Source organism: Chlamydotis macqueenii, chromosome 1 (assembly GCF_036417535.1).
Source record: "Chlamydotis macqueenii isolate bChlMac1 chromosome 1, bChlMac1.mat, whole genome shotgun sequence".
NCBI lineage: Eukaryota > Metazoa > Chordata > Aves > Otidiformes > Otididae > Chlamydotis > Chlamydotis macqueenii.
Genome location: NC_141556.1, coordinates 153,348,633 through 153,375,362, shown reverse-complemented (window position 1 = coordinate 153,375,362; position 26,730 = coordinate 153,348,633). Strand labels below are relative to the sequence as shown.

General features: G+C 43.0%; 1 protein-coding gene across 2 annotated transcripts; it reads right to left on the bottom strand.

Annotated features, from left to right (window-relative positions):
• Nucleotides 1–81: 81 nt before the first annotated feature.
• On the bottom strand, nt 82–26,730 carry IRS2 (insulin receptor substrate 2). 2 transcript variants are annotated; one of them, XM_086770553.1, is made up of 2 exons: nt 23,075–26,730; nt 82–861 (listed from the first exon to the last, which is right to left on the bottom strand). In XM_086770553.1, exons 1-2 carry the CDS (start codon nt 26,592–26,594, stop codon nt 857–859), a joined length of 3,525 nt encoding a protein of 1,174 aa, XP_086626679.1. In that variant the 5' UTR covers nt 26,595–26,730; the 3' UTR covers nt 82–856. The 2 variants fall into 2 exon arrangements, with proteins under 2 accessions (XP_086626679.1, XP_086626670.1); XM_086770544.1 differs by lacking the exon at nt 82–861 and adding an exon at nt 19,032–21,718.

Genomic DNA, 26,730 nt, shown 5'->3' with positions numbered 1-26,730 from the left:
GATTAAACAGGTGTGTCAAAGGTAAAGAGAGATACCCCCAATACAGTTTGATGTTTTTAACTTACGTTGCTTCAGTTACACATTTTTATATATATATTTTAACTCCTCTGAATCCTCCATCCAAGTCCGATTCACAGAGTCTCATCCCATTTTAGACTTTTCAGTGCCCTGGTTCGGCTTTGTCTGAGAAGTAAACCCTGCGGCTAGCGATTCACAACGCAGCAGCAGCAGCTGTACGCGTTGCGAGTTCAGTAAGGCTGACGACCGACCGTTCTTGAGAGAGACTCAGCATAGAGCGATAAAGGAGGTTCTGTTGTACACCAACACCGCAAATCCGGCTTTACTTTGAACTGAGGTAGCGCTGTGGTAGGCTTGAAATTATGCCAGTAAATACCAGATCGTACTGCTTCAGCAGGTGTTACAGAATCCCCGAATATGCCGAAGAATAAATACAGTCTGTCTTTGCAGAAAAAAAAGAAATGAAGGCATTGGCCGTTAGTTAAAGAGGCCAGCAGAAAAGTTCCTACGATCTAAAGAGCATCTCCAACTTCTGTCGAAACAGCAGCAAAATGATACCGTAGATGCCATGGACAGGTAATGAGTTAGGCAGGTTGCTTTCCCTTCCTCCCAGATTTGTTGCACGGTTTAGTCCACAACAGTTAAGTAACTGTCCGGACCAACAATAACAACAACAAAAAGTAAACCTTAAGCAGCTTCAGTTACAAAAAAAAAAAAAAAAAAAACAACCTCAAAACAACAAAAAAACCCCCACACCAAACCAAAAAGGTATATGCCGAGCAGCTTCTTTGAATGTTGTACTCTGTTGTTTGAGGTCATGGTGAGAAAAGTAATTCCTTCACTCTGAAAAGAAAAATGAAAGAAAGTCAATAAAAGCTGCAAAAAAAAAGTAGTAATTCACATTTATGAATTAAACAACACAAAAAATACCACAGAGTGATTATTCAGAACGAGTTTTCATAGGAAGAAAAAAAAGCTATGCAATAACTGCCTTTATATTTGTATTCATGATAAGGTATTGCAGAGGGAATAAAGGGTGTACTCCCCAATCCAGTATCACCTCCTTGTGTTAGAAGTTTTCAGCTGTGGCTCTTCAGACCAGAAGGGAGACAGAGCTGGTTAGAAAACCCAGCACAAAATCCCCCCCCGTTCAAGTTGTGACCATCATTGTTTGCATCAATGGAAAGGAAAAGGGGTTGCAGAAAGTAGGTACAAACTCAACTGTTTTTTTCAGTCAGCTGGGTGTTATCAAAAGCTATCAATTTCCAGATATTAAAAACAAGTTTCCTGAGACTATATTGTCTTTAGGGAGAGAGTCTTCTAAAAACGTAAGCAAAGTATAGAAGGAATCTTCTTCTAATTTAGTTATTTGATTTACTAAATAACTATTATTCCAGAAGTAAAAAAAAAGTGGGTAGGTATGCAAATGGAAGAAATCTTCTCTAGATTACTGACTACAAAGCTGCTCTAAACAACCAAGGTGAGTTATGCAGTAAAATTGCTACTGAATCTCTCAGAGCTAAGGTTTACTTAAGGAATCAGTCCTGCTGGAGTCAATTGGAGCCGCTATATGATCAGACACTTGGGATACTACTTCGAATTTTGTTTCATGACCTAGTTTGAGATTAATTAATCGCTTGACAAGACTAAAGGAGAACATCTCATTGCCTCCCATCCATTGCAATTTATTTGCTGCCACTTTTCTGATCAGAAACTAAGTTGAATCTACCCATTCAATCTTCAGAAAATAAACTTTCATTGTCTGGGCTGGGAGGGTGTTTCAAATTAAGAACTTGAACTGGCTTATGATGCAATCAAGGGAGCCCCAAAACTGCTGTCACCCTCCAGTAAGGCTGTGTGGGAGAAGGTGTGGCAGGATGGATGGGTCGCTCTCAGAAGGGAGCGGAGATCCCTTGTTTGAGGAAGAGCTGCCTAACCGTTTTATTCTGACTTTTGTTCAGGGAAGCAGGATAAATGCATCATGTGGGCAAACAAATGAGTGTTTAAAGAGACACGCTGATTCTGTGTTATTGCTTTCCTCCTCCAAAGGGAAATCAATCTGACAAATAAATTTAGGTTCCCAAAAGCGGACACATGATGGCGAAAGCCAAATATAGTTAAAGAAAAAAAAAAAAAAATCATGTGTTCAGATAGGAAAATTGGAACAAGATATTCTTGTTCATGCAAAGAACACAAACAAGTACATTTCCAGAAGTATGTCAGTCTAGGGCGGTCATCAGGGAGGATTTCTAGCAACTGCCATTGGTCTTACAGCATAAGAGGTACTTTCCAGCCAGAATTAAACTGGAGCAGGTGAAGTGGCCGATGCTTCAAAGCACTTCCAAACTTAGTTCACAGAGTTTTTTGTAGGTGGACAATGGAATTATAGGCACAAACCTAAGAGCCTATGACGCAATAAACACGTCATCCATTGAGTCTATAATGCTGACCTATAACTCAAAACCTAACCCAAATGTCATCTTCAATAATGAAACAATTTCCTTTGACTTCAGTAAGCTTTGAATCAGGTTTTGAAGAAGCTTTGAATAATGAAAGGAAGAATAACTACTGCTACCACTTGAACCACACAACAGCAATAACAACAGCTTCCTTCAGAGGAAGCCTACTTGCAAGACAGAAGTTACAAGTTCCATGTTAAAGTAAAAAAAAAAATAAAATATTACATCACTATCACTGTTAATTTTTACTTCAGTGATCGGTATCTTTTACTGATTTCAAGTCTCAGGTCAACATTCCACTTACACAGCAAGTCACACCAGTATACACCGTCCTTATCCAGAAACTAAACAAAATTCCTAGAGGACACACATATATTCTTTGATAACCTCATTTCCCCATGGGCACACACAAATCAAAATACAAAGTCCAGCACTGTGTCAAAACTGAGGTTTCCTCTTGGTTTTGGGCTTTATTAAGAAAAGCATCTATAATCACTGCTGAGTTTCCAAAACTACTTGAAGTCATCTGACTCCACCAGTGCTTCTTGAGGAATAAATCTGATAATAAATGCACAGGCAAATTGCTAGGAAACTACCAAATAGTCAAAGATTTGTTAAATATACTGTGAAGAGAATATAATGGTTAGTTAATTAAAGAAGACCTTGTCTGCTTATTAATTTTCAAAGTCAATAAGCAATGAAAAAAAATTTTCTTAATTCCTAAAAATAATTCTCATCTGCTAACAAGCATGCAGACAGAAACAGCTATCCATGTGCCTCACAGTAAAATGCATTGCTGGTTATTCATAACCAGTAAATTTATTCCACTGGCAGCGCAAGTGCCAGAGTGGATCAGGCATCGGGCGCAGAACCCCCAGCTCTGCCACGGGCTTCTGCCCTGACTCCAAGCAAATCTCTTGGTGGCTTTGTCCCTTTGTTTCCCCTCCCCACGCTGCCTGCCAAATCGATTTCAGGCTCTGATCCTGCTAACTAACTTCTCCTGGAAGAACAATCCTATTGATACAACCAAATCCGAAGGTTAACACCACGTACGTCTGTGGGCACTGGGCTAGGCCATTAGATGGCACAGCCCAAGGAACCAAATCCCACCCGCAAGGAGACGTCCTGGGTCCCCCCGACACCCAGGAGGAGACACGTGGCCCTGGACCACACAACCGGCTGGCTGGAAAAGGCAAGCATCCCCTCCACCAGCACTGCCCTACCTATCCTCCAGTTCTCTCCAGCACCGTGCGCTGTACCTGGCCAGGCATCCTGCAGGAGATGGGCCCACAGGCACCCACACGGATGGGAGCCTTGCGTCTCCACAGCACCTTCCCTACGCCCAGAGCAGCCAGTGTCAGCGAGCAAGTGGAGCGGGGAGGCAGGGCTGAGGGTGGGGAGGGACACGATGGGTCCTGACAGCGATAAACCCATGCCCACCTGGCACTGACGGCAATGGGAAATGGTCTGAACCACAGTCTCCGAGGGCTTCTTCATGGGAGGGACTGTAGGACACGTGCTGATACACATTGTAAGGTCACAGATTTGGCCAAGCATCCCAATGCGACTGCAGCCTGCTTGCTCCCCACGATGCTACCAGGGAGATGCACAGCAGGAGCCAAATCCTGACCTGGCTCTCACTCTCATTAAGCAATTTAGTGAATACTATACTTACTAAGTACACTGGTAACCCTGCTAAAGATAACAAAACAACTCATGTGCTGAGCTACAGCTCTTCACAAGCAATTCCAGGGAACCTAAGCTCCACTCAGCAGGACTGTTCATACCAAATAAAGCCGAGCTGCGCCAGCATCATAGGAAAACGTTTCGATCAGAGCTTAAACATTCGCCTTACCAACACTTCGCAGGAAAACACGAGGTAGCATGCTCTAACAGTTTACAAAGCCCAGGAATAATACCCATTCCGAAGTAAAACACTTCCACACTTGATGGGAAAAACAAGTTAAAACATGAAATTAAAAAGCCACATTATTATCTGTTTTTTAAATAAGTCATGGTTGATCATAATTGGAGACACGCTGCCCCAAGTAACCAGGCTCTTCTGGAATGTCAGGGCACTAAGAAAGAGTACATAATGTTGTATAGATACGTCCTTGTTGCTTCACAAATTTAGAAAAGTGAGCATCAGGTCAACATGGATTCTTCATGACTGATAATAAGGAAAAAAAAAAAAAAAATCACTGAATTTATTTTCAGTAGCAAAGTAGGGAATTTATGGTCGCAGTTATCTACATTAAAATGAACTTTACAGTACTTTCAACTCTTGTGTCAAATAGTTAAAAAGTCATAACATCTTGAATCGCATTAAGATAACCACGGGGAAAGATGTAATCTAAGTAGGAACAAAACACTAGATTATCTGGAAAAAGATGCTGCATGTGAGCACCTGCAAGTACTTTTTTTTTTTTTTTTTTTAATGTCTCAGCATACACATGAGAGGCTAAAACATTCATCTGATGGCATGGACAAATCACCACAATTTATAGTAAGTGTCAACTTTTATCCAAAGGCACTAAAATCAAAGTAATCTGTATTTGATACCATACACTTATATAACTAACACTTATTTACGTGCAACCTTACCCTAGAGCTGGGTCTACAATAGAAGTAATAGATGAAGATGAGGGCTACGCTTAGTTGATTTCAGAATTTGACATAATTTGTGTTTCATATCATTTTGTCAAGGTTCTTATACATTTTGTAGTATGAATAACTAAACATTAAAATGTAATTATGTGGAAAATAAAGGATTAGACTCACAAATGTCATTATAATGAATTTATAGTTAAAGTACTGGTCCAGAAATACATTTCCCACATCAATTATAATAAAAATAGGCACTTCAAATTTAAAATTAAGAAACTAGACATGCTCATTTTTCCAGGATTAATTTAATACAGTTGCTACTATACCTCTTAATTTCAGAGCTGCAGCCACTGTGTACTGTTAAACAAGTTTGTATAGATGTGATTGAATCCCATCGTTATGGATAAAATAAATCAGACAAAAAACTTCAACACAGTACTATCTGAAATTTGTTCACTTATTCTCTCCCTTACAAGTTGGGTACATAACCTTTCCAAAATATCTTATGAAATCAAACAAAATCAAGCTGCTTTCCCTGAGCATACAAAACGCTAGAAAAAAAAAAAATGTTTAGTCCTGTTGGCCTTCCACTGGGAGTTTGTAAGAGGGACAGAAACACACACAGAGAAGTAGATGTGGAAACTATATAGAAAATTTGCCACTGAAAAGATTAGTGTGTGGCGGCCAGCCAAAGAGCCACGTGACAGTGCACACGCACAGGATTTAACCATCGTGGAACAAGAAGTCACGTTCTTGGTTGATGACCATGACTGGTGCAACTGGAGTTGCCTCCCATCTTACAACCATCACACCACTCCTTCATCAGCACAGATGCAAAAGCCAACACTGCAAACGCTGTCTCAATCAGGCGGCTGGCTTGACTTTTACAGCTCCTTCCACCACGTCAACGAGACAGTGCAGCTCTTCCCAGGAACAGACTGACAGCAACACACAAACTCCAACACCACTTTGCATACAGAAGTTTCTTAAGAGAAGAAACTTTTGCAGAACAACATGCTCACCTTACAAGTGATGAAGGGCGAGGGAGGAAGGAACTGGTGACTAATACACTGCAGTACCTACGAACCCCATCTCTGGAGACACAACAAAAACATCTGAAGTAGCACATCTGCCCCTACAGCATACAGTAGGCAATACTCAGCTAACTTCTGCCATCCTAAATGTGCACCTCTACATCTCTGAACTACTCACCCTATGAAGAGCTAGTCATTCCAGCTCCTTACTGTCAAGGAGAAGAAACAGGCACTTCTAAGCAATAATTCTTCTGCCCTATTTTCTGTTAGGCTCAGACGAATAAGAGTTATGAAAGATCTCCAAGTCTCTGAGGTGTATGACTTGGTATTCATTTTAGGAGCTGAGACCATATCCTTTTACACACCTTTGCGTGGAAGTTTGCTCCATTGGGATGTCAAAGGCATATTTGTCCCTCTTTGAATATATAGCAGTAGTCATTAACAAGGGCAACAAGGTCTGACAAGAAAAAAAAAAACCTCTTGTGAGTAGAGCCTGATGTTCTCACACAACTGCCAACTAAAATGCTGGTGGACCTATTCCAGGCATGTAACAGTAAATGGCAAGGGGCGGTGGGGGGGGAAGGAAACCAGACTTCTGGTTAGATCCACACGTGAGAACCTGACTTCCATTCTAGATATCAATCGCCAGTATCAAAGTCCAAAAATCTTCTTCTTAGCCACAAGGTTACCTCCATCCATACGCCTGAACATACAATGTTAGAGTGCTCTCAAAGAGTTGAAAAGCATGCTTTTTCTCTCTCTCACTTGGGAGAAAAAGCAATCTTTTCCAGTGATTAAATTGAAGAATTATTAATATTAAAAATTTAAATATTAATGGGAACAGGGATAAGGACTCATGTAAGCTGTGGAAAGTCATGTTCACTCTCTCTTTCTATTACAGTGGATATCTAATTATTCCATAAAAACAGCTTCGGTAAGAAAGAACGAGAGCACTCTACCAAAGAATATATGGGTAAGATGTGCTAGGGATGGGGAAGGGGGAAAGATTATCGAAATTTTTTTTTTTGAGACAGAAAGGTACTGGATGCTGGTCAGTCCTGAGTGAGTGTCCTACCTACATAAATATTGTGGGCAGAAGAAGAGAAACACTTCTTCCAGGTTCTCTTTGAAAGACAGATCCCTGCCTCAAGGACTTAAGCACCCAATATCAAAAGAGGTTTTGGATTTACAAAGTCTGTATGGAGACTGCAGCAGGTGTTCCGACCAAGTTTCAAGAGTTTTCTTCCACAAGATCAGGTTAGGATTCTTTTCTCACACTAAAAAAATGAATGAGCTGATGTGTTTTGAGGAATATTGCTCAGAAAAAAAAAAAAGTAAGAACAATTTACTTTCTCACAATTTTGTATCTTTTGAGGTATCATTACTGAGTCATTAAACAGCTACACATTTCACTTCAGCTATTAATCTTGTTACATTTAAAACTATGTCTGGTAGTTCAGAGTTGTTAATACAGTAGCACAAATCAGGTTAAGCCCTTAAACTTTTTCCTTTATTAACACCACTTCAACAATAATTCAAGCTTCTATATACAAATGTTTGAATTAAAAAAAAAAAAAGTCAAATACTTCCATGAATAAAGCTAGAGTCTCCTTATTTTAAAGGCTTTTTTTATTCTGTAAACTCTGGGGTTTTTATATTGCTGTTCTTAGAAACCTCTATTAATGCAGGCTATAGTTCCAGGCACTGTACATGCACACAGGCACAATATATTTTTCTACTAACTACAGTAAATTAACTCAATACAATTGTGATTATGGCTTATCAAATGTATTGCTCCTGTTAGCAACCCAGAAAAGAACTAAAAAAAAATACGAACCTACTCCACAAAAGTGCTTGGAAAGAAGACTGCAAAAAGAATATGAAAGACTAAATTTGTGAGAAAGAGCTATTACAACAAAGCTCTGTGAAAAGGTGAACTTCCCCATACCACCAGACCACTTACAAACCTTCCATGATGAAGGGGAGCCAAGACCAAAGCAGAGCAATCCCAGTTCACCACGCCTTAGGGACGCAGCTCCCAGTCCAGGAAACCAGCAGGTTTTCCCTCAAGCAGAGGAAGCTGTTTCTCCCTGCATCTCCTCTGAGCACATTCCTTCACTTCATTTGCAACACACCGCAGGACCTACTCTGCTTGTGACACCCAGCCACCAGCAATTGCCAGGTTCAGTATGCTCTCATGGACACACTACACTGAACAAAGATGAGAAACTACCTATTTTCTGGGGGAAAATAAATAAATAAATAAATAGAATTATCTGCAGTACAAAATGTTACCTTCCCAAAGACAAAAAAAAAAAATTATTTGTTTAAATATGAAAAATACTACGCTGTCAGAGCACAGTGTGCCTTCACAGTACTTTTCTCAAAACTTCAGACTTTTAAAAAAAAGAAAAAAAAGCATCATTTATGCATAATATTGCTAACTCCAGAGTAAGATGCACTTTCATCCATAGTCACAGGAGCTCTCAGTAAATATTTACACAAACAGAGCTGCACTGTACTGTTTCATCAGCTCTGTTTTTTCCTCCTCTCCCAAGTGCTCTCACACAGGTGTCTTTGTTCTGTTTTGTTTTATGGCTCCCCTGATTTGCTGCCAGTAAATATGTTTATAAGCAACCAATGATGCTTAATTTTCTTAAAAAGGCTCACTGGTACCTTACGGAGCAGTTTTGAAAAAAAAAAAAACATTTTACTTATAGCAATATATTTTGACACTGTCATCTTTTTGAAATGTATTATGTTGTGGGGACTGCTTTTATAAAACAGATTTAAAACCATCTTTGTCACTTAAGATGGGATACGTAAGAGTTTGGCTCTAGTCCCACGATGCTCAGCAGAGAATTCCCCTAGACTTCAGGGAGATTTTCCAGTACATAAAAACCTGCATATATTTTTCTCCCACTGCCAGCTCTTTAAAGCTGCTTAGGACGTCTCAAATAGGTGTGATGAACACTTCCGAATATCACATTAAAGAACTATAGCTTCCTGTAGGATACAGTGCTGATCTAGAAGGACACTCTGCAAAGAATGGAAAAGGAAAGATCGCAGACAACATGCATGAATAAATACTTTGCAAAATACTAGTATTTTCCCCAAGGCACCTGCACCTTTGAAGCTCAATTTTGCCTCTGTTGTGGTTTAACCGCAGTCAGTAACTAAATACCATGCAGCCACTCGCTCACCCTCCCCCCTCTCAGGTGGGATGGGGGAGAGAATCAGAAAGAAAGGAAAACTTGTGCATTGAGATAAAGAAAGTTTACTAGGACAGCAAAGGGAAAGATGATATTTTATATATCTATTCTGAAATATAATGATAATAGAATATACAAAACAAATTACGCACGATTTCTTACCGCCCAACAACCTGACAACCAATACAGTCAGTCCATCCTGAGCAGCGATCACAGAGCAGAACCAAGAGTTATCTCAGAATAATCCAAAGCAGCGATCTCGGAACAGCTATTTCAGGATTTCTGCCCACCAACCAACCCCCCTCATATACTGAGTATGACACCTATGTTATGGAACACTTCCTCTGGCCAGTTTGGGTCAGCTGTACTGGCTATTGCCCTCCCACCTTCTTGCACCTGCACATTAGCAAGACCTGGGAAGTGGGAAAAAGTCCTGGATCTCTTAGCAATAACTAATAAAATCAGTATATTACCAACCTTCTTCACATACCAAATCTCATATTAAACCCAAAACCCAGCAGCTACTGGGAAGAAAATCAGCTCCATCCTAGCAGAAACCAGGACCGCTTCCAAGTGCTAAGGCCCTGATACCATTGCACATTTCACGTATTGTGATTGACCAGGAAATACATTGAGAAGTGCTCAGCCAACAGTGCAGCAGCTGCATAGCTAGAGAAAATACAAATCCCTTTTAATTTCACATTTACTGAACAAGTACAATACATCATCAACTAACTAGAGCACAGTCCAAGTCAGGCAGGAATACTTAGCTACGCCAGCTGATCCACATACAAATATCAGTCTCATTTCAATTCCTTCTGCTTAAAATAGACTCCACACAGCAAGTTTGATCTCACAAGCCACAGACCTCTGGAAGTTAGATGTTCCATTTACGCCAAGCATATAGGCTCCCTCTATAGATAGGGAAGACAGGTTTGTGGCAATCTCCAAGCCTGGCTTTGACCAGCCTCTTCAATACTTAAAAGGTACCGGTAACCTTCTAGTGACTACTTACAGAAGCCACATCCTTATTTTAAGAAGGCTGATCAGCAGGCTTCTCATAAGGTGCAAATGAGGTGTCTACAGACTGGATCAAACCTCTCAGTTCTACATAAAGTACAAGAACACAATCTAGACGAAAAAACTCATCATCTATGGGGAAATCTGAAACAGGAACATGGACTCTTAGGACACACTGAAGACACTTGAGTGCTGGAATCTGCAACACAGAAGACATTAAGCAGCTTCGCTCAAAACACCTATGTTAAGGTCCTCTAAGATACTGAAGTCCTGTGGCCATCCTGTAGCCTCAGAGGAAGACATTTCTGCCTTTTCATTATACTCATGTGTCCATCAGACCAAAAGAGGAGCCCAGCACAGCTGAATTCCACAAAACTTGATAGGAAAAACATGGATAAATTGCCTTCTCTGGAATATCCTCCCTCAGCTTGCAAATAATCCCATTCCATCTGTGCTAAACAATCCCACCCAAACTTTTCTTCAGCAGTTACAAGATGCCTGTTTACAAAGAGGAAAACTCAACCAACCAGAGATACTAATAAAAGGCACAACAAATTAGCCAGTGTCTTCCACTTTGATGCCTCAACCTCTCCAACTGTCATCCAAAAAGACTCTTAAGTAAAAAAAAAAAAAAAAAAAAAAAAAAAAAGCCAGATTCAATCTATGTTTGAGACAAGAGGCCACAGATACACTTTCCTATACGGCAGGGATAAGACTTAACCACCTCCATGAAACACATATAAAATAACCCCGACATAAACAGGCTGTAAATGACTGGTTCTTCGACATCACGGCTTTCCAAATGACAGTCCATGGACTACTTCACACTGTTTCAGAGGTCTTTTTTCCAGTAGCTATATTTAATTAAAGTACATTGAAAAAAATTAATTGAAGTAGTTAATTATTACTATTCCAGAATTATACTATGTGGTCACAAATGGCCCAAAGAGGGACCTAAGTCAACCCATGAGAAAAAAGAGAAACGGTTCCAAGCCTCTCTATTAATATCTCATAGCTGCTATGAAAAATCTTGGAAACCTCCGTCAAATTAAAAGTTACCACATTACAGAAGCAGGAGAGAAGTTTAAGAAAGGTACCACCAAGACAAACACATACACTACAAAAAAAAACACTCCAGTAGCATCTGATCCAATGAAGAAACATAATTTCAGACTTAAAAGAGATGGCAATGCTGTTCATTCCAACAGTTACAGTCATAGCCCCACTACACTAAATCCTGTACTAATAGGTGTACCACTTATTTCCAATGTTATTCCTAAACTAAATCACGGAATTTGGACAAGTGTTTCCTGCTCCTGGGTTAACAATTACCAAATATAACTCTTTTTCGCATATTCCTTTCTTTAATTGATGAGACAACAGGCTTTACGTATCAAATACACTTTATTCCCTTCTTCCAGGTAAGAATTTGCTTTGTTTGTATCGATGCAAATAATGAGTTCATATATTTTGAGACATACCAAAATGTGAAACATTTCTTTGACTACAGAAGCCAAATTAAGATCTTACTCTGGTACACACACATACACACAAAAACACAGCTACACTAATGAGTAAAACAAAACCACTTCACAAGCCAAGAAAAAAATGAGTTTACACTATTTTTAGAAAAATTAAGAGATTACAAAAAAGAAATTTAACATATATTTTCAACAACGACATATTTGTCTACTGTTTTGTCATTTTCAGTAGAACTTAATAGAACTTTGCCTCCAGAGTGGAATGAAGACGAGCTGGCTGCTCAGGTAGCCCTTTACTAAATGTATGGGAAAATGCCTCAGGAAGACAAGCGAAAAAATCAGTGCCTGATAAACTGGCTGGGATCTAAAGCAAACTAACAGGAAATATTAAGAACATCTTCAGAGTTAAGGTACCTGATAAGGACAAGACGTATACACTTCATTCCACTCGAGGCGGAGAGCCTAAAGTTGTCTCCTCTGCATCAGTCCTCAGAAGAGCTCACTATTTCCCAGGTACACATTCTGAAGTTCCAGCATCTTTTTTTTTTTTTTTTTTTTTTTTTTTTTTTTTTAAAGAAAACCAACCAACCAAAAAACTCCCTTCAGCATTCTGCTTCTCCTATGCTTAATTACGGAAACAGAGCAAGCTGCACTAGAACAATATGGAAATTATTAGTAAAAATCAATACAATTATATTCCTTGGCAAAGTAAAAGTAAGAAGAATACAAGCCTGAGTCTACATGACCAAAAATATCACGTAAATAACTCTCAATATGTTTTTCTTTAAATAGTGTGGTTGAAATGTTACCACCTTGTAAAAGCAACAACAGCAAATCTATGAGTACAAAGAGAACGGAAAACATCTACTCAGAAGTGAGAGGAATAGAAAATGTTGCAGTATTTTCTTTTTCTGAGACAACATAACATCCACATGGCCAGTATGGCAAGTTAAAGCTTGCCATGTTTGTGACCGACGAAGCAGACTCAATACTTAGGGAATTATTTCAGACTCACAGCTCTCTAAATGACCTCTCGCAAGGACTCCATTGCACAGCAGCATGGTATCTGAAGATCCTACACAGCTCATTCACAGCACAGACGAGCTCCCTCTTCATTCAGGCACACCAGTTTGACCGTGCTCACTCAAGCTGCAAGATCCAAATCAATTGTTTCCACTTCCTAGCATATTTATTAAAATAAAAGTCAATCAATTTATTTCCTGAGGGCTGAATTCTAGTTCTACTAAAAATCAATAACAAAAAAAAAAGTCCAGCTATTTCACTACTATCAAGTTCTGATTTTTTTTTCTTAATAACAGATGGACTATCTCATGTTACCATCTCTTAAAAAGCTTTCAGTTTACTGCCACTTGAACTAACAGAAAAAAAAATTAAGAGAGAACCCAGACTAGAAATCACTTACAGTGCTGAAATACACTGGTGCATTTGTATCTGGAAATCATCCTACTGGCTAACATTCAACAACTGAGTACTACCAATTTATTTATTCAGAACCCACGCAATCTACTCTTTATTTAAAAATACACCAGTTAAAGTTAAAAGCTTATCTTGACAGGATTTTCATTTGACATTTAAAGATTAAAACAGAACAGTGTAATAAGTTCTGCCTTTCTGTAGATATTTAAAAGAAAGCAATATTATCCTAGCACTCATTGGTGCACGTTAGAATCCCTCGCTGCTGTTTGTGAGAGTAACCGCTAGACTATTGGGATTATAAAGTTGTAAGTACTAAGTAGTTTAAGGCCAATTCTCTCAAGTATTCTGTGCCTCAGGATCATACAGATACACATGTATGTATATTCCTAATGCTCCTCCATGTAGTTATCCTTCTGTAACTACTGTTAAAGTCATGAGCACTAATTCTGCAAGTTCACCACTGAGGAAATTATGTACCCTTGCACTAATTTATACAAGTTTGAGTTCCAATCCAAACATAAATGTTCAAAGTTTTATACTAGATCAAAACTAATTAGTCATAAAAAATTTTATTACAAAGTGACTTTTCATAGTTCACAAACAACTTTAGTATTAATCACCATTACAAATCTTTATGAAGAATGCTACAATAAAAGTGTAACTTTTTGTTATGTTAAAGAAACAGTATCATTATAGTTATATTTCGTTAACTTTGGCAGAAATAATTGCTTGGGACTGAAATCTGCTGTAAAAGATGCAAGTCCACCCTCCTATAAACTCTTCCAAATGTTTACATTGTAAAAATGAATCACGTTACAATATAACCAAGTGCAACTGCCTTATGGAAGAATTTTACCTTCATTTTCCAGATCCAAATCTTGTAATTCCCTTGCAATATGACTTTTTTGGGCATCAGTGAAAGTTTTGGTTAGACACATCACCCAACACTTGGTCTGACTTTTAAAATAAGTTAAAATCACTCACTGGAGTTTTTGGGGAAAAAAAAAAATCATTATCAGAGAAACTGGTAAAAAGACTACAGAAGAAATTCACACCATAACTTCTCAATAATTCAAGCACTGGAGAGACTGTGGTAGCTGACGCAGTCAACTTGGTGATGTAAAGGGGTTTTGCATTAACCAAATAACTGCTGAGGTTTGCAACTATTTCTCAATTCTATTCCTATTTATTTAAAATAATGCTAAAATGTAGCATTACCAGTTACTGCAAATAACTTTCTATAGCCCCAGTTATCCCCATCAGAGAAGGCAGCCAGCATCATTATTGCCTCCTCATTCTTGAGCAACTGTTCAACGCTACCATCTCCCACATAGAAGGTAAGCCTAACCCTCCCCCAGAAACTGTCAGATGTCTTGTTCAATCAATCTTGTGACTTCTAGGGAGCAAAAGCCTAGAGCCAAGGAAAAAAAAAATTTCCAAATTCTCATTTCTTACATTAGTTTGACAATGCTACCCAATTTAATGAGGTGTTAAAGTGAACACTAGGACTGTCTTAAGCACTGTTTTTAAATAATACAGTGCCTGGGAGGACACAATGCAAGAGGCAACTCCAAAACTGCTTAGATCTTCTTTCATCAACATGATTTTCCCACTGTTACTGGAATGATTTATTGATTTGTCTTTGACTGAAGAGAAGCAAAGTTCTCTGCCTCAAGTTGTACTTTAAGTCTTGTTCTACTTTAAGGTATCTGTGAAACAGACTTGGAAACTGAGATCCAATGGAACAATGAGTTTCATACCTTACACTCATCATCACGGCAGGTACCAAACAAGTTTTACTAAAGCATCACTGGGAAAAGTACGGAAAATTCTCCACTGTATTCTGCTGTTTCTAAGAAACTTCTGTTGTTTCTGGTATCAGCAAGTTTGCTATTTTGGCATCACACTAAAGCCCCAGTGCCTCCATTTTTGACCCCTTCAAACAAAAACAAGCTGCTCAACAATGTCTAATCTGTGCGTCATGTAATCCTGCTTAATACTCTACAAACTCTGGGTAATATTTGGGTAGTTTTTAAATTTAGCAAAGAACATCCTGGCCTACTTCAAAGATACCCTCGCCTTGGGTAGTGGCCCCTAGAAATGTCACCCACACTCATTTCAAAGAAAAGCAAACACACGCATTGAGGGAAATGAAGAAAAGATAAAATAAGGGATCCTGGTGTAATGACATAATAAAAACACATGATATTACAAATCAAACAACTGAAACAGGAATGCATTATACAAGCACCAAACACATCACTCAAAAACAACTGAGGAGACATTCTGACCTTCTAACACTGCTTTGGCCCCATTTACCTGCACAAGACAGAGCTCTGTGCAAGCACATCCGACCCCCCACTCCCAGCAAGGGCAGACTCCACTGCAGAGGACCGGCACGGCTACATCACGCCAGCCTTCCTCCCATTGATGCAGTGCTATTAATATAAAGCTGGCTATCGCTCCACTGAAGAAACAGAAAATCCCTTCTTCGAGCCATCGTTCACCTTCTGCAGCATCATTATCTCAAAAGTGGCTCGCACTGCAAACACTACCAGAGACCTCTAAATTAGATTCCATTATAATTCTTCGGTATACCGCCCTGACTGTCATTCCTAAGATCTCTCAGACCCTCGCTGAAGGATTAATATGTTCCTATTTTGTTTAGGCTGTCAGACAGACAGCCTCCAATCATTAGCCTCTTGTCAACAGCAATGCCGGGGTAGATTACTAGCACCGAGTGCTTGTAATGGCAGGTGCATGGCCCTGGGGCTGCCATCTGCCAGGAAGGAAGTGTTCTCCTCTAGGATGCTGAAACGATTGACAATATCAACAAAACACTGAATCATTCCTAATCTATGGAATCAAGCTATTGCCCTACTCTTCCACCATGTAGATGTTACCATCAGAGGTGGAGGCTTAGATCTGGGGCTTGGGTGGTTTTTTTTTCCTCTTAACTATTTCTGTGATTGATTTACTGAGATTAAAAACACACCCTAGGATAACTTTTATTTAACTGAACAGGCAAACTTGGATTTGAAAACAAACAAAAAACTACCCCAGTATCAAAGATGTTTATTTTGGAAAGTATTTCCCCACTGGTAACTTGTGATGTGCCTCCTTCTGAAGCGTACTACCCTTCTCTGTGTGCAAGAACTGGATTTTTTTTAATCACTACTTTTGATACACCTAGACAGAATTTCGGGCCATCACGAGAGATAAAAAATTGAGAAGGTCTGTTTTGACAAAAATTTCTTAAAATAAAAAAAAAAAAAACCTGAATAGTAACAGAACTCCGAGTATTGTCTTTGGTCTTTTAAATCATTTTCCAAAGGGATTTCTCATTATCAGATTGAACACCTTTCCTGAACAGTGCTACTTTCATGGCCCATCCTTCACCTCAGCTACCAAGCAACAGCGCAACTCCACGAAAACGTGTGCGTGCTTACCAGACTAGTCGCTGGGATCACACCTACTCTCCAGGAAAGTTATTCCTTACTGTATTCCTTACTGTCTGACCAGCAACACAGTGGAGATTGCACGCCACTGCTCTCTTTGCGTGAGCCTCAACTCTTACTGTACACATTGACACTTCAACACTCCATGAAATGCATTTTTCAGGTGAGTCTCTGTAAAGATACAAGCAATCTTTACATCAATTTCTCTGCGTTTTGGATCAGGCTTAGAATGCTGAAGCCTTAAAAGCTTGCTTTAAATACAAACCCTTACAACCCTACAACTAAGGGATTCATCCTACCTAAATTAGTGTGGAAACTGCAAATACCATCTAAAGCAGTAATCCTGGTTTCCTTTACAGCTGACAGAGATGCGGGGGAAAAATTCATTCTACTTTATAATTTGTATTTAGAAGAGGTGGGAGCAGTGACCCTTGCTGGCTCTGTTTACTGCTGCTGGCTCTTGAGAGCACCTGGAGGATTGACTAACCCTAGACAGCTAAAGGCAGCTGAGGCAAACACCAGTGTGAAGAAAAGAGAAAAAAAAAAAAAAAAAAAAAAAAAAAAAAAAAAAAAAAGCAGCCAAAGAAAGTTTTCCTTTGGAAAGGCTGCAGGAGGAAAACCAGCCTTTTCAACAAGCAAAGGAACTGCTCAGCTGAGCTTGGCTTTTCAAGGCTGCCACTCTTGACCCCCTACACCCATACGCACAAAAACTTTAAAAACAACACGCCAGACAACAGACACACCAACAAAACATATCTGAACTTTGAGGTCACTATACGGTCTTCTGAAGAGTGAAAGGATGCTACTCATTTTCATGTATACACAGAGTGCTTCTAAGCAAACACTAAGAGCTACAACAAAAAACAAAGACTTGTGAAACCCTCATAATTACATGTCCTAATTTATCAAATCAGTCGCTGTACTCACTTTAAATTGCTGTTACACACCTTGCACCAACGTAACTTTAAAACTTCCACAAACTCTGCTCAAGTGTATCACGAGTAACACACAACATGCCTAGACACAAAGCGAAAACACATGGACAACCTGTACAAAAGCATACATTGGGAAAAAAAAAAAAAAAGACCCCAGATATAGCCATTTCTTTATGTGTTTATTACTTTGAAAAGCAACATGTCAATGGTCCTCCAGAGAAAATCAGATACGAACAGACAATACCTGGGTGGTATTGCCATTTAACTGCCATTTAACTGCTGAAGAGGGAGGAAAGTTAGATTACATAGACTAACTCTAGCTTCGTTTGTCTGTGGATGCTTGCTGTGTTTCAACTTTTAAAACACTTCAGCATTCCAGTGTAATTAATGCTATTTAAAAACAGTAGTAGATCAAGTGTAAAGAAACCCATGTTATTCTCTCCTTATTAGATAAAAACAAAACCCACCATATAAAGGATGTCCTAACGCTCTCTCTGTTCAAACACTCCTTTATCCCTTTTACTTACAAGAAAACGTTAGCCTCTGTAGCTATCTTGAAAGAAATCAAGTAATCAGAAGCAATCATCACCCTAAGCATTTCCTCTGCCTTAAGCAATGACTGTACTGGTTCCTTTTAGAACAAACCCACCATTCAGCTTGGTCTGTAACAATTTATGTTAAATGACTCAAAGTAACCATGACATTCTTTCTATGAGCAGTATAGCTAAACATAATTTAAAGTATAAAGGCAAATAAAAGTCTAATACACGTTATGCATTTTAATACTTTGTCTGCTTGTAAAAAGCTGACATCCATATAATCAACATAATTTAAAACATCGAAGGCATAATTTATTCTTAGATAACTTCAGTTTACACTTCGTGTTTCACAAATGGCACTGCTAGGTTCAAACCTCACCATCTTGGTTTGGCCACCTGTAAAATCTATTCTGAGTGACAAGAAGTGCATTTCTAGTGATAGTAACAGAAAACCTCATTTTTTAAATCTAAGCATAAGAGGTTAAAAAACACCAAACTATGCAAGGTATTAAAAGTAGTTCAGTTCTTTCCACTTTAATTTTGATGTTCTCACAGAACTTATCAGTAAGAGAAACTACTACAACTAATTTATTCAAAAACGACTTCAGGAGATGCATAGATTTCTAACACAGCACCATTTAAAAATGAATACAACTTCAGCAAAAAGAGACAATTAAATATCCTCATGCAGTTGGCATATTAGAGGGGAAAAAAAACCCTTAATAATATAATCCATTGTGCAAAGTAATCCCAAAGGGGAAAAAAAAAAAAAAGGAAACAAGGGTTATGTCTTCAATGATCTAAAATGCCATTAGAAAGACACAGGAAGAGATTTCTTAAGATAGGCTTTTTATTGTTTAGGTGCAACCATAAAACCCTCACAAAAGTAAGAGCTAATTGACAAGGCAAGGGGGTCATTATTATCAAAAATTACCTTATTACCATCTTAAGTAGATGCATTACAGATTATTACTTCTTTAAATAAATCAAGACAAAATAAACTAACACAGAAGGAAAACAATCCTCAGGTTTTTTTGCTCCATTACACATAGTATCTGTTCAATTTTAGAAAACTAGACCAACTACCAGAAACATTCACAAGTTACAGAGCATTTTGTTAACGGAAGAGAAAACAAAATTAAAGATAACCCACCCACGTCTGACGTTTTCAATTAAGCAAAATTCCCTATTACACACCTATTAAATTTAATGGGAATTTTACTTAAGAATTTCAGGATTACACACAAAAGGTAAAATATTAACCCCACTGAAACAGAGATAAAACTCCCATTTGACTTCAACAGAACTAAGATCCACCATAAAAAGTCACATCATTATTGGGTGCAATCTGTCATAAATATACCATAATAAATAATTTACGCTATATGAGAAAAATAACTGTAAATTTCTCCATAAATAATGAAAACCATACACAGTTCATATGTTTTTAAACAAAAAAGCAGTCATAATTTAAGAACAAAGGCTAATTATCAGCAAGTAACAAGTTTCAGCCAAACAGTATTATTTTATTTATACATCAGATGAAGGCAAGTGTTCTCCAACTCTTAAATATTTGCACACTTTCAGAACACAGTAAAACTAAACAACTCAATAATTTCAAGCAACCTTTTAATTTTTCTGTTTTGACAGCAGTTGTGGGTGCACTTGCTTGCTCTTGCCATGACAGGATAACATGGGCAGAGATTTCCAGAAGCACAGCACTCCCTACAGCAGAGGCAAGTTACTGATAGCAGAGAGACAAGCTACACGCGAAAACCAGCCACCTTTAAATGATACAAATAATATCTCTTAAAACACTTACCCACACAAAAACACATCTACTGCTACAGACCTTCAGGAGGAATTAAAACTGGTTTTTTACACGTATTTTACACAAATCGAAATACTAATTTACTGAGAAGGTAATTACAAGTAGCTTGTTTGTATACCCTGTATTTCTGAGATTCTCCTGGTCTAAACAATAAACATGTGTGGATTCTCCACTGTTTTATGCTAGAAACCTCTCCTGGTTTTTTAAGAAGTTTCAAAGAAGTAAACCTTCTCACTTTGCTAATACAGTTAAAAACAAAATTTTTAAAAGTGCAAACAACTAAGTAAACAATGCTGATTATATATAAGCTTCCTCTTGTGCAAACCATAACTTTGTAAAAATTATCTCAAATCTATCTGAATTACTACTGTGTTAAAATAATCTTGTTTATGCTTAAAATACAGTTTTCTATAAATTGCATGTTTTTCTCTGTAAAACGTGAAATTCGTAGTAGTCTCCCAAATCACAATGTTTGAAATTCAAATACACTGGCACAATACTTGGTGATCTTTCTAAGCAGTGGCAGAAGTCCTTCCATAAACGAACTCTGGTGTGAAATCCCAGTGAAAACAAAAAGAGAAACTAGGAAATTCACAAAAGTTAATGACTGGATTTGACTTACACCAATAAAGTCCTTTGTGACCCATTTCCCCTTCCCCATGCTCTGACTTTTCCTGCTCACTTGCCACAAGTGCAGTTAACCTGAAACCCCAATTTTTGGTACCTAACCCTGCACACTGCTGACTGACAATGCTTCTGTGAATTTTTTTCCTTACCGCCTCGGCCCGATATGGGCCGCAGTCACCCCAGAACCGTAAGCACACACAGGCACGCCCCCTTCCCCGGGAATGAGGGTGCTAGAGAAGTCAGCCTCATCTCCTATGGGGAGATTAAATCTCAACGAGCTTCCTCAGAACACTTCTCCATTTGGTCTGCCTTTAAAAGCTTACAGGAAAGAGGAAGAATAAATAGGCATGCAGATTAAATATTAAAACAAGGCAAGCCCATAACCACCCTTTGACAAATACATAGCAGAACCGAACCCGCTCCTCTGTACGCTGCGTACCAAGTTAGCAGGGTGATGTTTATCACATTATCCTTTTGTTTACTGGCTGGGAAGGACAGCAGTCGGTTTCCCCTGCTTATCTGCTCTTATCGGCTCTTCCACTGTGGCTCTTCCCCTGGATGGTGGCCGCGCTTCCATCCACTCCAGGTTTTCCCGGTAACTGGTGCCTGCTCCCCCCACCCCGCACCCTGCCTTAGGGTCAGCAGTTTGGGGAATGTTGTGGAAACAGCTCTTTCCCAAGATGGGGCTTGTTTGCCAGCCATTGGGGGCTGTAGGTGGCTCAAGAAAAACTCCTCGGTTTTGTGAAAAATCAGTCTATGAAGCCAGAGGTGAGACAGTTTGTCAGTGCCTGGGACCACAGTCCCAAGGCTGGACAAGGAGAGCAGTACCCACAGTATCCGCCCCACTCCAGGTCAAGCCACGGGGATGCTGAAAACAAGCCCAGCAAAACTAACAGCAATGGACAAAAAACGCTCTGCCCTCAGCCCTTCCAGCCATCCAGAACCAGCGTTCATCCTTTCAAACTTTGACATTTCATTCACCAATCCTCTTGTCTTAATTAGGTTCAAAGCTTGCTCTGCAAATGGTGGGTCTCTCATCTTTTCCATCTTCCTGTACTTCCTATCAAAAGAGAAAATATTTTCGTCTTCAAAATCCACTAGCTACTAAGAAAAAAGGAGGAAAAAAACGGCAACTGGCTTTCACAAACCATCGCTGTTTGCTGATTAGCGCTGACCTCTGTCAGTGCCGCCAGTACAGAAGCAAGACTTCTTCACCACCAAGCAGCCGCCTTCACTACGTTGCACCTAGCTGGATCCAAAAACGTGTATTACAGCTAAATACGCACAGGGGTTCACAGCACCACGTCTCGCATAAATTCGAGGGCAAAGAGAATCCCGATGGTGTCTCATCATTAACTTTTAATCCTTGACAGATTGGCTGCTCCCTGCCCTGCTCAACCAGCCCCCAATTGCGTAGGAACGCGCACTCGCTAAGAGGCGGGCTGCTATATTGGGGGGGGGGGGGAAGGGGGATTTCTTTGTTTCTTTCTCTTTTTTTTTTTAAAACAGTGTAACTAGCACCTCGACAAAGGAACAGCTACATAATTAAAACCTAAATTCTCCCTCACCCCGAGTTTCAGATTCCTTCAGTTTGCTTTTGTCTTTGAACCAGCCAGCATTTGCAACCCACGCAGAAGCAAGCCAACCGGCTGGTCGTCCACGCTGGGGCTGAGCTGCCAGCTGGAAGGCAGCAACCCACCACCACCACAGGGCTGGCCCTTCTGCGACATGTGCGATGCAACACACAACACCTCATGCATATAGCCAGCTCTGGAAAGAATTTTTTTTTTCTTTTTCTTTTTTTTTTTTTTTTTTTAAATTCACATTCCACGCTCGCTATGATTTAGTGTTAAACTCTTGCAAGAGATAAGGTATTTCAAAATCAAGATATAAAATTTATTCTTCTCATTTTGGTACTACTGACCTTCCCCCAGCTACAGAGCCAAGGATTTTTTTTGTAATCTGATGCCCTCGGTCCAACAATCCTAGTTTTTAACTCAATCGTTTTACATTTTCAAACGGTATTTAGAAGCTGCATTAACATAAACTATTTCGGTCACATTTTTCACACACTTTCCAAAAATCTTACATAAGAAAACTCTGAAGTACAGCACAAACATAGTAACCGTGTAAACATTAGCTTCTATCAGGGTACCCAGAAGTATACACTCATAATAATAGCAGAATAGAATTCAAACGTGAAGAAATATCCCCAAACTAAATTAAAGAGCCAGCAAGTTCCTCCAAGACTGTCTGTTACAGGACATGTTGGGGAAAAAAAAAAAAAAAAAAAAAAAAAGATTTTCAAGAAAGTGAGGAGGGAGAGTGCCCTAGCTGATAAAACACAACCCCGTGGCAAGAAACAAATGCTAAGCACAAACACGCATGGCAGGCAGTGGCAGATGTAGCTACTCACCTTTCACAGCACTTGCTTCTTTCAGGTTGTGAGACAGAAAGTCTATGCTGGCATAGGCGCTCATCTCCATTCCGTTGATGCCCCCATTCAGGACGTGCCTGGCTTTCGACCTGGCTTTCTCACAGTTTGCCAGGGTCCCGTCCATCACATCAATGGCAATGTAGTTGAGGCCGTTCTGGAAGCCAGCCGAGGTCTCCCGGCACATGGGGCTGCTACCCTGCTCCTCCTCCAGGCCTTCGCTTTTCCTGAGGGACACGTTCTCCACCGAGGCCGAGTTGTGCCGTTTGGGGTTGTGTGCGAAGGAGGGGGACACGGGGGTCACAGTGGTGGTGGAGGAGAAAGTTTCCGAGCTGTGCCTCCTGCGCCCCTGGGGATCTGCCCGGATGACCTTGGCCCCTCGGTTTGGGTCCGGAGGAGGGCTGGAGAGAATGAAAGCCTCTACCCCAGAGAGGGTGAGCCTCTTCACCCCAGCTGTGGGGCTGGTGACCCGGGCACTTTCTGGCTTCTGCACGATGGGCTGAGGTGGGGTGGTGGCCATGCCGAAGGTCATCTCGGTGTAATCCCCACCGTCGGATGGGCTGGACAAACAAGGCACCCCCACAGCCGCCTTCAGGTAGCGCCCGTCGGGCTGGCTGGTGCTAGAGGAAGAGCCTGGCGAGAGGGCTTCCAGGGAGCCCACTGAAACCGTGCCCGACTGGGAGGGTGACTGCGACCCAAAATCAATGTTCATGTAGTCAGAGAGCGGGGAGCGCCTCTGCCCTGTGCCCGAGCCCAGGGAGGAGACGGGGCTGTCAGTGGGCAACGAGGGGGGAGAATAGACGGCAGCGTCCCCAAAGTCGATGTTGATGTACTCGCCGGGGCTCTTGGGCTCGGGCGGCAGAGGGTGCTCATTCATGCTGGGGAGCATCGTCCGCAAGGTCTCCAGAGAGAGGCGGCTGGGCCGGGCTACCCGCTGGCACCGCTGGCTGAGGAAGCTCTCGGTCCGGCTGTGCCGCAGGGGCGAAGGCACCGTGTGGCTGGAGGGGGCAAAGGTGCCGGCAAGGGACTGGACAGCCCTGCACACCGCCTCCTCCGGGATCGTCCTCCCTGGGGAGTTCATGAAGACGTACTGGTCGTTGTCCTTCGCCAGGTCCTGGCTCTTGTAGGAGCGGGGCAAGGAGCTGTATGAGTAGCAGCCGGGCTTGGGGGGCTCACCAGAGCCATGCCCTGAAGGGGCAAAAAAGAAGTCGGGGGGGGTGAGGGAGGGAGCCTGGGGCCCATGCTGGGGGTCCCGAGGGGACATATTGATATAGTCGCCGTTACTCAGCCTCCCGTCCGAGCTCTCCACGGAGAGCTTGGAGCCGCACCACATCCGCATGTACCCGTTGTCGTCGGGGGAGCTCTCCCCGGGCGAGCTGGTCTTGTAGCTGCTCCCGTTCCCGGGGGACCCACCACCCACCCCTGCCCGGGGCTGCAGGATTTGCTTAGGGGCGGAAACGCTGGTGGGGCTCATGGGCACGTAGTCGTCGCCGCCCCGGCCTCCCGGCCCTAAGGCTGCGGCCACGCCGGGGGTCATGGGCATGTAACCATCATCATCTCTCCCTCCTCCTCCTCCTCCCGCCGCTGCCGGCAGCCCCAGGTTGGTGCTGCTGCTGCCGGAGCTGCGGTGGGAGCCTATCTCGATGTCCCCGTAGTCCTCAGGGTAAGGGGTGTAGGTGACTTTGGGGGAAGCACCGGCTTGGCAGGAGGGGAAGAGGCGGCCGGCGCTGCCAGCGAAGGTGGCGCGCATCAGCGTGTACTCGTCGAGGGAGGCGGAGGAGACCTGCGGCGGGGCGGGCCTCTGCCGGCACGGGGTGGTCAGGGAATAGGTTCGCTTCCGATGGCCCCGGTCGGCCGCGGCGTCGGGGCAGGGCCGGTAACAGAGGCGGCCGCCCGGGGGCCGCTCCATCGTCATGTAACCGTAGAGGTCAGCGCCACCCCCGGGGTCCCGCACCGGGGGGGTCTCGGCCACCGATTCGGGGGTGTTGCTGCGGTTGCTGGCGGTGGAAGAGGAGGAGAAGGGCCGCGGGTCACCGCCCGGGCTGGAGCCGTACTCGTCGAAGGACATGAAGCCAGCATCGCTGGGGGAGCCGGAGACGGAGGCGCTGCCGCTGGAGGGGCGCTGCGGGTGATGGGGGTGGGCGGGCTCGGAGCCCAGGCCGCTGCTGGAGGAGAGGCTGAGGGGGCTGGTGGCAGAGGGGGGCGAGTGGGAGGCGGGCATGGACATGGAGCGGCTGCTCTGCAGGCCACCGCCACCCAGCACCGGCAGCAGCTTCCCCGCCTGCCGCCCTCCTCCCCCGCCGCCGCTGCTAAGCGTGTGCGAGCGGCTGAGGGGGGTGCGCACCGGGCCGGGACTCATAGGGCTACCGGCCACCGAGCCCACACGGCAACCGTCGCCCTCGCTGGCCGTCCGCACACGGCAGGGCGTGCACTTGGTGCCGGCGCCGGCGGCGAGGCTGTCGGTGCGGGAGCGGCGGAGGAGGCCGGTCTGGCTGGGGGGCAGGTTGACCAGGTGATGATGCCGGCGGCCGGGTACGGTGATGGGGTGGGTGGCGGAGGGGCCGCCGCCGGGCCCGGCGGCCCCCCCGGAGGAGGAAGAGGAGGAGGACTGGCTCTTGCTGCGGGGCCGGAACTCGGACAGCTCCTTCAGCGCCTTCATGGCCTCCAGGATGGTCTCGTGGATGTTCTGGGCCACCACCGAGTCGTCCGCCTGCATCCAGAGCTCGCCGGGGCCGGTGGCGGCCGAGCGCCCCACCTCGATGAAGAAGAAGCTGTCGGAGTGGCCGCAGCGGCGGATGTTCATCAGCTGCAGCGTGACCGAGGGCAGCTCGCAGTTGAGGCGCACGAAGCCGATGGTGCGGGCAGAGAGGCAGAGCCGGTGGACGCCGGTGAGGTTTTTGCTTTGCCCAAGGCCCTTGGGCTTCAGCGTCACCTGCCAGACCTCCCGGTAGGCAGCGGCGGCCGGGGTGATCAGCCCGTAGTTGAGGTCCTCGCCGGCGGCGGCCAGGGAGGAGGCGGCGGCGCTGCAGGAGGAGGCGGCGAAGGGGGAGGCGAGGTGGCGGTGGGGGGACCCCTGGCAGGCCGCCTTGCCCTCGCTGAGCAGGTCGGTGAGAGCCCGGTACCAACCCTCCTGCTCTTGCTCGTTCTCAGCCGCCACGGCGAAGTACTCGTCCTTGGTGTAGAGGGCGATGAGGTACTTGTGCTTGGCGTCCGCCCGCTTGTTGATGTTGAGGCAGGAGTCCAGGGCGATCACCCGTTTCGGCGCCCCGGACTTGTTCCTCCATTTCTTTTCGCTTTCGTAGTACTCCAGCCGGGCGCCCCCCGCCTCCTCCCCCCCGCCGCCCGGGCCCCGCAAGACGAAGAAGCGTTTGTGGCCGTGTTTCTGCTTGCGCAGGTACCCGCACTTCCTCACGCCCTGGTTGTTGTTGTTGTTGTTGTTGAGGTTGGGGCCGGGCGGGGAGCTGAGGGGGGGCAGCAGCCCCAGCACGGCGGGGCTCGCCATCCCCGGCCCCGCGGCGGGAACGCCGCCCGCCTGCTCTCTCGCTGCCGCCGAGTGGGGCTAGGAGCCGAAAAAAAAAAAAAAAAAAAATTAAAGAAGAGAAAAAAAAGAAGAGAGAGCGGGAAGCAGGTAAAATAAA

Bases quoted from the DNA above. Each gene is read 5' to 3' on its own strand.
- IRS2 (XM_086770544.1), bottom strand. From the start codon at position 26,594: ATGGCGAGCCCCGCCGTGCTGGGGCTGCTGCCCCCCCTCAGCTCCCCG. The intron at 21,719-23,074 runs GTGAGTAGCTAC...CTCTTTTGATAG, and splicing joins AGAAGCAAGTGCTGTGAAAG to GAAGTACAGGAAGATGGAAA.